A 13,092-nucleotide genomic window follows, 5' to 3' on the forward strand; every position below is an offset into this window, starting at 1 on the left:
CAAAGTGAGACTCGGCCTCAAGAAAAAATAAAAAAGTCGAATGACTAAAGGCCACATGGATATGCTACTGTCCTCTCTTTGACATTTGTGGCCATGAGGCCAGAATTCTCTTATTCCCTCGCTGTTTAGATGAAGTCTATTCTTCTGAAGATTGCCCTTTTATTCCCTTTTAAAAAATTCTTATGTTTATTTGTTTGCTTTTTTTTAATTTGGCTTTTTTTCTTTTATTTTGTAGATCAAGCCCTTATCTTTTCATACATCCCCACTATTGACAGCAAGCCACAGTGTTGAATACCATTAGGTTTCCACTAATGTTTTCCAGTCATTTCTGTAATCTTCCAAGTCAGATGTAACTGGCTCCACCGGGAAATGAGATAGAGGTCATTTCAGTAGCAGTGACTTCCAAGCTGTTTGCTAAATTTAGCTGTCCAATACTTTCCATTCTACTGAAAACTGTGAACTACAATTATAGAACTTTGGAACAGGGTGGGAATTTAAAGGTCATCAGTCCAACCCCGTTGTTTTTCTGATTGGTATGGGGGCCTTGACAGAGCCTGCAGCCGTATAGATTGTTAATGGTGGAGATGGAGCTTAAACAAAGATCTTCTCAGCTCCAGAGCAATACTGTCCTCAGTTCACCACAGATGCTCTGCCTCCAATGATCAGTCTAAACTAACAAGATGTCACAGCATAAATACAGCTGATATTATTGGTTGCGGCTTGCTCTCTATGGCCATTTATCTATTTGGTGACTAAGTGTGAAATTGTGAAGGTGTCTGACTTATAAGTTGCTACAAGAGAAATGAAATGATTCCAGACCCAAACCCAGCCCCCAACTCTAAAAACTTCCTGTTTGATGTTCATCAATAATGAATGGCCCATCCCTGCAATACTCAGAGGGAGCTTACATTGCACTTTGGAGCAGCCGTTGGTAATGTACAGTGGATAGAGCCTCTTTTTCAAATCCCAGGGCAGCGGGTCCTTCAAGGCTAGCATTGCATTTTCAATTAGCTGCTGAGCGAATGCTTGGCATGTGTATTAGTAAAGAGGATCACAATTAGCTTATAGTTCCTTTCTGTATTGTGCTGAGAGTATCCCAGGGATTGGTAGGGGAACAGACCAGCCAGGCTTCACTGTGGATGTTGAAGAAGGGAGTTCCTCAACCCTCACATCTTCACTTGCTCGCTCTGGAATTACAGCTATTTATTACAAAGCACTCTGTGTAGCTTAGTGGAGTGTGTGTGAGGAAACACATCCCGGACACCGCTGGGGGTTAGTCTTTCTGAGCTCTTCATCTCTCTGACCAATTCTCATCATCATCATGGAGCCCAACAGTCCCAAAAAGATACAGTTTGCTGTGCCTTTATTCCAGAGTCAGATTGCACCTGAAGCAGCAGAGCAGGTGAGTGAAATAGGGTGGGGAACAACTCCTGTCCTAAGGTAATATTGCCAGGCATTCTTGTTATGAATTGAAAAGATTTTACTTCTTGGATTCACCTAACTTTGTGACATCTAGGTTATGTGAATCAGAAATAAATTGATTTCTACAGATACTTATATTTGAGTTGCATTGGGGAAATTACTGGCTAAAATGCAGCACTTCCTTTGATACAGAATTAGCACCCATTAGGGAAAAATGGGTATATTAGCAATTCATAACTCTGTATTCATAAATCTGTTTGGTTTTGCTCATTCAAATGGCAGGTTCAACATTGAAAGCACCTTTAAAGAAAGCTCTCCAAATTAGCAACATTTTATTTCATTATTTATAAAATAAAATGATTGTTTTAATAATAAAAACATTAATCTTAGAATAATTTCAGATTATAGGCCTAATATTTTATTTGAATATGTTTTTCATTGTGGATCTGAACTAGTAATTATATGTAATATGTGATTTGTAGATATATGTATGATTTAGCTTTATTCAGACATTACAAATAGTATTTTAACATTTCTTGGCTTTTTCTCATATCTAACACAGGTTCACATCTGCACATTTCATATATAGATTTATTTAAACACCTGATGCAATGGCATCTCTTAAAAAAATCTCTTGTGATAAAACTACACTGGAGGCAAAATGAAGAAATTTATGGGAACATCATTTAATTTATTAATTTCCTAAAACCTAAATTATTTCTGAATTCTTCTCCAAATATTTCATAAAGGTCTTAGAAATAATTATTGAACCTGAGACTCATAACCTTTTAGACTGTTTTGGCAAGCTGAGGTAGATCCACCCTCAGGCCACATAACCGTAACCTTGAACATGTATCTAGGCTGAATGGGGCATTGCTTCTAGCTTGTATGTCATCAGAGAGGATGTCATTGGTAAATTTTATTCTCCATTCTGATGATACATAGTTTAGAAATTTACCTATGAATGAATATAGGGAAATACAAGAAATAAGGGATATCATAATCAAGAAATTATAATAATATTTCTATATATAAGCAAACAAACCCAAACTTTTTAGTTTTTAATGAATTATGTATTCTCATAAGATCCATATTCACTATTTGCTGTTTTGCTCTAAATATTGTACTAGAAAATTTTTAAAAGCTAATAATATTAACGGAAATTTAGAAATCCAAGCTCTTCTTATCCTGTTTATGAATAAGGATGATGGATCTTGAAAGCACCAATATCATGAGGCTCCAAGGAAACCATTAGCATTAACGAATCATCCTCATGCCGTCCCTAGATGTCCATTTTCCGCGACATCGTTTGAGTATATACAATTATTTCTTTTTTGTGGAAATGTAGCTTTTAGGTCAAAGAATGTGATACTTATACCTGACAATTCTACTGTCTAGTTTTCTATTATTCCAAAATAAAATCAGCGAGCACCTACTGTGTGCTCTCCAGAGGATCATTTTTGTATGTTGGGAAAAAATGAGGATGAGATACTTGCAAGCTGTAGGTACCCCGGGCAACGTTGGATTCTCACTGACACCAGCTGGTCCTTTCTTGTCCACAGATCAGGAAAAGAAGACCTACACCAGCGTCCCTTGTGATTCTCAATGAACAAAACCCCCCAGGTAAGGAAGCATGGTGTCTTTCACACTGACAGAACGGCATATAACTGTTTTAAGAACATTAAAGAGCATGTCATTACCAAAAGGTTTCAATTCAGGGTTTCATTAAACAAGGCTGTAACAGATCATTTATAAAATGGATCATAAACAACCAAAAAATATGCATTATATACACTGTCTCAACCATCAGCCTGCTTTTCTTGTAGAATGATTATATGCTCTGGAATGTTTTGTTAGCATCGGCAGTCATGTGTACAGGTGTTTGTGTGGAATCTGGTTCAAGGTTTATTACCGAGGCTGGCAGAAAGTTGTGTAATTAGGTTTCAATTCAAATTACAGCCCTAAAAATGCTTATGTCTTTAAGGAATAGGTTTTGTATTTCTGAAAGGTTTTTACAGGGTGGGAATGACCCAGTGTTGGCTATAGCTTTGTTACTGATGTCATCTCTGAATAATGCAATTGACGAGTAACCAGATCAATTTTTTGCACTTCCCATTTGAGAGCCATTCTGAATAGTTGCATCCATTTGTTGAGGTTTTGTTTTCCATTTCCTGTAAAAAGTAAAACAGCATTATTATTCCTGATAAAGGACCATGATCTGTAATGCAGAAACATTATTTACTTACTGAGTGGATTGATTTTAGTCTCACATTAAGCATTCCCTCTAAAAACACAGGTAGGATAGCAAAGTTCATGACATTAATTTTTAACCAGGCAGAACTTGGTGTTGGGTTTTTTTTTCAGGTATAAACACAATGGGTGGACAAAAAGTGTTTAAATAGTAGAAACATAAGATGTCTAATAATAGGTTATAATGAATGATTTATTTTAAGAATACCAGGGTGAAATAGTCCTTGACTTTTTAAGATTCCTTTCTAATTAGAGTAACTCATTAAAAGGAAGTAAAATTCCAACAGAATATTCATCATTGAGCCCAAATGCAGGGACATTTTCAGCTGATAGGGAAAAAGTAACCTAATTTGTTCCTGTTGAAAACAAAGAACTACAATTTGATCCTGTATCTTTAAAGGGATATAGCATTTAAAAATCATTTCAAACATACTGCCTCAATAAATGTTAACTTATATCTGTTCGAAAAAGAGGCACAAGTGTATGTACTTACATTAAAGTTTACTCATAAATATAAGTAAACGAACATAATGGGGCAGTCTTCTCAGTTTGGAGGTGATCATATATCAATTTTCCAGCACTGCCTGGCTCACAGCACAGGCGTTCCTACAATGCACTAAAATTTTCTCCCCTCTGCCAACCTTGAACAGTGCTGCCCATCTTGACATCTAGATGTCCTTTCTGCCTTCTAGAGAGCAGCTGTCAGCATTCTGCAGGCATCACTGTGCGAACGTGGTGAAGTCACATCAGTGACCTTTGTGGCTCTCACTTGAACCCTCAAAATAGTAACTATTGTTTTTGAAGTGCCAAATGTGTGCCATTTTACAGATGAGTAAAGGGTGTATCAAAGAAGTAAAAATTTTTTGTGTGTGTGAATTTATTCCACTAGAAGTGACAGAGTTCAAAGGCAAACTCAGTAGTTGTGCTAACACTGTCCCTGAAAATTTCTGTTTGTGAAGGTTTCATAAATGTGACCAGATATTCAGGCCCTATAAACAAACAACCCAAACTTTCAATAAATCCTTTCTCTAGACCACTTAGCTTAGTAGTTTAGGCGTTTTAAATTATCTCTGGGATCCAGATTTAGTTTTTCTCTAGAAACATTTTTTCTTACTTCCCAATTACCAGAAGGCACTGCCTTATTTCCCTGATTAGCCACGTCCTTCTCTTTGTGTGTTTAGCACCATTGAAAACAAATCACACGCAGGTGGCATCTCCCAGAAGTCAGTCATCTTAGTAACGTCATCTTCCTTTTTTGTGGAAGCGAGTATAGCTTACAGAGGACTGGCCAGCCTTACATCAGAGTCTGTGGCAACCCAAGGTTTGGACTAGTCCTGAGTTCTTGCATCAAAAACCCTAAGAACTTGCAGTTTTTCAGAAAAATAATCTAGTGTCATGGTAACCCTTTCTATCTCACAGAGTGGTTGTCACGATCAAAAGAGTTAACATGAACACACTGTAAAAATTGCAAAGTGCAACAAACATTAGTGTCATTAACTGGTGTGTTCTGGAATGCAATCTTTAAATATGATGTTTAAGAATGAAGGTATAACAAAAGTGAAAGAATCTTCATAGTTTCAGCTGCAGTGAATGTTTATTCTAAACATTATCTGAATACTATCACACAACAAAATAAATAACAACAACAAAAGAACTCATAAGTGTTAAATAACCTTTTTTAAAGCAACTGCTTCTTCTGACCCTCAAAGGCAATGTGTTCGTTGATAAGCAAAAATTGGGTAAAACTTTAAATTCTGGTAAAACTAAACAACTCTTTTCAATTCACTGAAATTACCAAGAAAATAATTGTGTGTTCTAAGAATTACCTGTCATTGATGTTTAAAATTCAAATCTTTGCACATCTTTCTTTATTGTCAATTAATAAAGCAAAAATATTAAATTCTCCATTATAGAAACATAATAGACCCTTTCAATTTATACAACGAGATAGGTATATTGCAATTATTGTTAAGCAAATTAGACACAGCTTACTTTTTGTTAACATTTTCAGGAGTTTCCAGAAATAGTCAATTATAAAAGAGCATTTAAAAATGATTTAATTTTAGATTACATACATATGCATTCTGTTTTTAATTGGTAGAGAAGAAATAGAATAGAAAGATAATTCAGCACGTAACTGCAGATGTTTTTGTTTGTTTGCTAGGTTAAAAACACAGAGATGAGGTAGGCACCTAATTGGCTGGATTCCAGGGGTGACAAAATGTCCTCCCAGTCTCTTTATAACAAAAGATCTACCCTGTTTCCCTGAAAATAAGACAGTGTCTTATTTTAAGGTATGCTCCCAAAGATGCGCTAGGTCTTATTTTCAGGGGACGTCTTATCTTTCCTGTAAGTGGGTCTTATTTTCGGAGGATGTCTTATTTTTGGGGAAACAGGGTAGAATTCTCAGCAGTAGAAGCATCGTGGAAACTAAAGTTATATCACCATGAGGCATGAATTAGTATATCAATTTAACTCAAATTAATGGGAAATGGAACTAAAAATTTTTAATTGAGGGCCTCAGCTCAGGGACAATTTAATAGCAAAGGGTATGTCTTTACCATAGAAAAGGCAAAAACAATGCATTTGCTTCCAGGAACAACTCTGAACAGCCAGGTGGCAGTGAAAAGATATTGGAAGCCAAAAATAAGGGTGTAAGAAATCACCAGGGACAAATTTCACCTTTTTCTAATGTTTTCTGGGGCTACTGGTGAGCAACCTTTTTAGCAAATTGCTTTTCTTTCTTTTTTTTTTTTTTGGCTGGGACTGGGTTTGAACCCACCACCTCCGGTATATGGGGCCGTGCCCTACTCCTTTAAGCCACAGGCGCCACCCACAAATTGCTTTTCTTTCTGCATTTTCTGTGTTCCTCTTCTGAGATTAAGGAATTACTTATGATAAGCTCTAGAAAGTTGTGCAGTAGAGCATCATTGTCTGTTCCTGTACTGTGTGCTGTTTGCTTTTATTCTTATATAATCTATAGTTAACTAGTTTGATTCCTGTATTTTTATCTGGAGAGATACCTATTTATAAATCCGCTCTATCTAAAAATAAATGCCAAAGTCACTTTCTGTAATTTGTGCTGTTACATTTATAGATTTACTTTAACATCACTTGTCTTTGAGTAGATGTATGAGAAGACTGCGTATTTGGCTGAAGTCTAGTGTTAGAAAAGAGTTGTAGAAAATATCTAATCTAAACTATACGTTGGTAATATATGAAAAGCGTACGTAAACCAACCCACGTCCCTGAAACTTACTGCATTTTACATACCTTAGAAAAGAGGCATAGAAATCATAATTACTCCTGGTTTTCAATTCCAGATCTGATCATTTTAGGTTTTAGAAAATACAGCTTCTTGTACCAAACTTGATAATATTGATACATTCTCAACTTTATTTTAAAATAACTCTTCATTTATAGTCTCTTCTATAAAAGTACATTTTCTCACCTTTTAAAATACATAAAAGAATTATTTATTATCTTCTTTTCTGAATTGAATGCTCTAATATACCTATGGGCCTTCATGAACTCTATCCAAACCTTCCCTATGTCTCTGTCTTTAGAGCCCAAGGCTGGACACAGTCTTCCGGCAAAAAGCCCTCCTACACCAGGCCTTCTGAATATTAAAGTATGTGGCATCCATTCTTTTCCATTTACTGTTAAGTAGAGACAATATACTTACAATTATATTTAATGGACTTGATGCCTATTAAACATGAGTGCACTGTAGGAGACCCGGAACTAAGTGAAGATTTAGTGTCGTGTAAGAGCTTGTTACACATAAAAAAAAGTGGGACTGGAGACATGATGTTAAATAGGATGTTTTTGGAATAGCTGTTGAACTTCTTATCAGCCAAATTTTGTGGCTATCTACTTTCATTTTGATTCTTTTCACTCGAAATATTCTTAGAAATTAGAAATAAAAACAAAGGTTATTCTCATGTGTCTTAGGATCCTAAAAAATAGCTAATATGAGACACACAGCATATATGAATTACATGTTACTGTCTACTTTTCAAACTTGATAGAAAGTCTAGTCACTAGAGGGAACTTAGATTTCTAATTGCTTGGGCTATTTGGCTTCAGGAACTGGAAAAAAAGCCACAGTCCATTCTTTCTATAGCATATGACTTTCTAAAGACGGGCTGCATTTCAGGACTCTCAAATGAAGTTAAATAATGAGATTTTTTTTTTTTTTTTTTTTTTGAGACATAGTCTTACTATGTCACCCTCGGTAGAGTGCTGTGGCGTCACAGCTCGTAGCAATCTCAAACTCCTGGGCTTAAGCGAGTCTCCTGCCTCAGCCTCTCAAGTAGCTGCGACTACAGGTGTCTGCACAATGCCTGGCTATTTTTTTGTTGCAGTTGTCATCGTTATTTAGCTGGCCTCATCTGGGCTCAAACTATCAGCCTTGGGGCATGTGGCTGGCGCGTAACCACTGTGCTATGGGCACCAAGCCAACTAATGAGATTTTTAAGTGTCTGGATTTAGAATCCTGACCCATTGAATGACAGCTAGAAAATAATGCTAGACTTAGCCTGAGTTGCTCAAAAGACAAAGGGCCTCCAGAAATTTCTGATGATGTTCTACTTATCCAAATAAGGGGAGGTTTTGCAGGATCAACAAAATGAAAGTGGGAATTTATTTTCAGCATCAGAGTGTTCATGTGCACAAAATCTCTTTTCATGGAAATCTTTTGTTCTAAAATGAATGATTGTGTGGACAAAAATCAGTCTGGCACCTTGCATGGAACCTCCAGGGATCATAATGAGAATTTTTCTAGACCTTTTAATGATGGATAAGACATTGTCAGGCACAGAGTTGGAGGTGCCTGTCATCCCTCCCCAGAGACCTCCAATCAAATATATCCAAAGAAAAGCTATACTGGGCCATCGTCCCTATAGTTATGTTGCATTTTAAGTTTTCTCATCTTCTTTAGGAACATAGTAGTAATTTGTTCTAATCCCAAATCCTAGATGTTAAACAAGATTGTTTAACATTTATTTTGCTTTATCAGTATTAGTGACAGTATAAAGCAAAGAACATTCCAATGTTTGAAGGCCATTCAAATGTTACCTAGGATTAATTTCTACGTAATTGTCAGAAAACTCTATTTTTCTCAGCACTTTATAAATTATTGAATGCCAAACCATGTTGAATGATTCAAAGGCAAATGGTACACATGGCTTTCAGTGATACATATACTGTACGATCAATTGACTTTTTTTTCAAACTATTCAGTCCGTGCATCCAAATAGCCCAATCAACTGGAATAATTGCGAGCCAAAGATGAAGTTCTAATTCCTCATAATGACAAGGTTTACTATATTGTAAGTGTTGAAAGCCACTAGTATAATCTTCAAATTAAGTGAAAGACAAATGAGATGGCAAATTATGAAATTGTAAAATATTTCCACTTTATTTTGGCAAGATGATGATTTTTATTCAGTTTGCATGATAGCATATTCCATTCATATTGTACAAAATTAAAAAAATTTGAAGTAGCTTACAAAATATGACAGAATGATGGTGGGGTCAATTCATTTTATTTTTCTTCGTCTCTGTTTCCCTACTTGTGAGAGATACAGCACATGAAATATTTGAGCAGTACTTCGACGTGATGTACTGACTTTGGAAGGAGACCTGGCCTTGAATTCTATCTCTGTCAATTAGTGGTGGTGACACTCTGGGCGTGAACCTAAACTCTTTGGGCTCTGTTTCTCTCTTTCTTAAGTAGGCAATTGAAGTATGAGAAAATGCCTAACACCGTGCCTGCTACCAAGTAGTCACAGAAGACACTTCATTACCTCGCCTCAATACTCTTAATGCTGAAAAAATCTTAAATTCTCCTAAAACCTGCATTTCTTATTAAATGATGGCCCAGCCCTTTTCTAATCCTGTGTTAGGCTGTGGTAAACAGTGTCCCAGAGAAAGAACTACTTGTTAAGATAAAAGATCTATAATACCTCCTAATACAACAGCAGAATACAATTGTGAAACTGTTATGTAACCTATACTGTGGTACTGGTTCAACAGAACATGTCCTGTTTGCAAATATAATTTTCACAGAATATGAGTTCGTTAGAATTCTCTTAATGTAAGCAATGTACTGATGCTGAGGCTTTTTATATGGTTATGAAAAAAACTATTATAAACAATAGACGTATGTGTGGCAGACTTACGCTTTACCAAAAATGAAATTCATATTTTAACAGCTTGTGAGACTTTCTTCTGACAGGTTGAATATTGAGTATAATTATCTTTTAGAGATTTCTGTCAAACTCTGTGATTGCTCACTTTTGATTCTACTTCATTTGTTCTTGCTTCTTTTCATGTGTTATCCCGATGCTATATTCTGGGTAACTTTTCTTTCTTTGGTTCTCTTATGTCAGCTCTGAAGAGTTTGTCTAGACTGGTCCATTTGCATAAATTACTCTCCATCTTTCCCACCAATTTCTCTTTTTTAAATAATTGTAGCACAACACTCACTTAAATCTCTAAAGCTTTCCCTGATGGATCTGACCCATGACTGGCTATGTTATCCTGAGTCTCTTCTCTTACCTTCTACCTCTAAAGCTACTTATTGGTTTAATACATTCCATTCGATTCAGTAAATATTTATTGAGTCCTTATTCTAAATCCTCTATGAACATATGATATATCTGGATGTACCATGTACAGATGTAATAAAAATCCAGGCTGCTGAAACCATAGTAAAATTAATTCTAGCCAAAGTCCAGAGGTAGTTGTTCATTATACTCACTATTCTATAAAGCATTTGTGTGACTAATTTTGATCTTTTGGCTTTAAGCTTTTAAGGATTAGGGTCAGAGATAAAATTTTACTTCATATCCCAGACTGTTAGTAGAATGGATGTTAAATGCCCGTGAGCTATTAAATTTAAATGAATAAAAAAATTCCTCAAATCCAAAGTTTATCTGTCAAACTTGGAGCACTTACTCTGATTAAGGCACAGTGTTACTATTCTAGGGAATAAAGCAGATAAGTCACCATCCCTATCATCATGAAAAAATTTACCTGGGACATACTTATCATTCAATGTGTATTTTGATAGTAATACTATTAGTATATGGAAAAATACCACAAAATATACTTCTGTTCAGTACAGAAATGTCTGTCACAAGACTTTTTAAGAATTGATTGTAGTGTTGTAAATTCCAGCACAGAGACTAGGTTCTTGACAAACAGCAATTATTTTTGGAGAGGTGGACATGTCGTACTTAGTGGTAGAGCTCTGGAATCACTCAGGCCTGGATATGAATCTTGCCTGGCTGCTTACTGCCTGAGTTGCCCCAGGAAATTGGCTCATCCTCCTAACACCCAGTCAGTGAGGAAACTGAACTCAGGTGGCTCCAAAATGCTTCTTCTACCCCCCACCCCCTCCATAGCTTCACATTTCACTAAAAATAGGATATTCATTTGAAAGAAGGCCAGTCTGAGTTCACTGACTAAATAGATCCCCATTTTTGTGTCTGCATTGTCATAGACACAGATGACATTGTCACTTGTCCTGGGAAGCTTAACTGGACATTCAGTTTCAAATTTTAAGTTTAAAAAGTTACTAACAGCTCTTTCTAATTGCTTCTAGTTGATAGTAATAGTCCAGACAACTGTAAATTAGTGGACCTCTAACAGAAAATCGAACCAAGCTGTGGAATTGATGGAAAGGAATTATTTTCAAATTTCTTTCTTTTGGAATTGCTTAGGAACAAGCCTTCAAGCCTTGGGATTTTCCGTCCTTTCTCCCACCATTTTTTAGACATAACTTCTTCTGAGCAGTAATCTGATCCTGTTCCAGCAGTCCAGACACAATTTAGTAGCAGAATTTACCCAGGGCTTAAACTGAAATGCTGCCGGAGCCCCGGGAGGTTACATGAATGGGAGCCTAGGCTGTGAGTAGGACAGCAGGTTGTGAAGGGACTGTAGTTGCTTGGAGAATGCAATCTTTATTAAAGGCCTTCACAAATGGATAAAACTACAAAGGAAATTTTAAAAACACTGTAGAAGGCGGGGGGGGACTACATGGTAAGATTTTAGAGATGCTGGAATATACCTCCCTAAATCAGTTTCCATGCTACCTGAAATCTTCCCATTTTTAAGTTGTGGCTATTAATTTTAAAATACAAGGACAAACAACACATTGTCCTTGACAGCTTAGAAAAGTAGTCCAGCTGGGGTTCAGAAAGGATCTGTGAAACCAGAGATGTGGGAGAGGCAGCTCCTGAAGCTTGTCCCAGCTGCGGAGAAGAGGGAGCTGAGTTCACCGCCTCCCACCCGGGCTGTGTGCTGTCCTGGCCTTGTCTGTGTTCTGTCTGGAAATGTGACATCTACATCTCTGTGTCTTCTCTGTGGTATGGGTGAAATGTTATCTTTGAATTGAACTCAATGACTTTATGTCATTTAGAGTAATTTGATACAGTGACAGTTAGAGCGCTTCACAAAGCTACTTGTGGAAAAAATTGCCCAAATCTGCATCATCCCGGAGATAGATGGACAGTCTGGTTAGAGGACAATGACCATTCAACCTTTGCAATGACGCTATGAAAAAAGTACCAAGTGCATTGAAAAAGACGTAGGGAATTTATAATCTTTCCTTTTTAAAATCTTCTGAGAATAATTTTTCAACATTATGGGAAACAATTTTCAGAATAACACTCTATAAGTATATATTGGCCTGCTTATAAAAACAGAACTGAATGTACAAAATAAAAGAATGAGAACAGTTAGTTTGTAATCCAGTTTTTAGATAATTTGCCTCATTGATACCTCACTTTATTTTTTCCGTGTCTGACGATAAAGAACAGATTATTAGAAAACACATACACAGATAGGTATGCCCATGAACACAAGCACACATGCATACACAAGTTGAAATCCAACTATTTGTAAAACCGTATAGGCCAGTGGTTCTCAACCTTCCTAATGCCATGGTCCTTTAATACAGTTCCTGTGGGCCGTGACCCATAGGTTGAGAACCGCTGATATAGGCTATTTCACCATGTAATAAAATCCATACCCACTCAGTGATTTGACTTACAAGAGAGCCTGGACCTGCCAAAGAATCTAGAAAAACTTTGAAAACTGAAGTTTTAGATGGACTACATTAATAAAAACGTTTTTGATTCTAATCCTTTGAAAACAAAAATCAATAGATTAAGAACTAATCATTTTTTTAAAAAACCTTAGACATAAACATGGAAATCACTGGCATAGAGTCAAATAGTGAGATTTATTAAATTATTTTTAAAAGGTAAGAAGTGTTTTTCAAAAAATGAGGCGCATTTATTCTTAGCACTGCTTTACGATTATCTTCTCATTTGAGGTTTCGATATAGCTATTTTCATGATTCGTGGACACGGAAGTGTGACAATTGGTTACACAAAGTGGGCTCTTCCT

At 36.3% G+C, this 13,092-nt stretch overlaps 1 protein-coding gene across 2 annotated transcripts in view; it reads left to right on the forward strand.

The window, feature by feature from the left end:
* Positions 1-1,064: 1,064 nt before the first annotated feature.
* PPP1R1C (protein phosphatase 1 regulatory inhibitor subunit 1C) overlaps positions 1,065-13,092 on the forward strand; it is a 116,012-nt gene continuing 103,984 nt past the window's right edge. The window contains exons 1-2 of one of the 2 annotated variants that reach the window (XM_053597453.1): positions 1,065-1,402; positions 2,985-3,045. In XM_053597453.1, the coding sequence (XP_053453428.1) occupies positions 1,322-1,402; positions 2,985-3,045 (142 nt within the window). In that variant the 5' untranslated portion in view covers positions 1,065-1,321. The remainder of the gene's footprint in view (positions 1,403-2,984; positions 3,046-13,092) is intronic. The other variant, XM_053597454.1, reaches the window with a different exon arrangement.

Source organism: Nycticebus coucang, chromosome 7 (genome assembly GCF_027406575.1).
Source record: "Nycticebus coucang isolate mNycCou1 chromosome 7, mNycCou1.pri, whole genome shotgun sequence".
Classification (NCBI taxonomy): domain Eukaryota; kingdom Metazoa; phylum Chordata; class Mammalia; order Primates; family Lorisidae; genus Nycticebus; species Nycticebus coucang.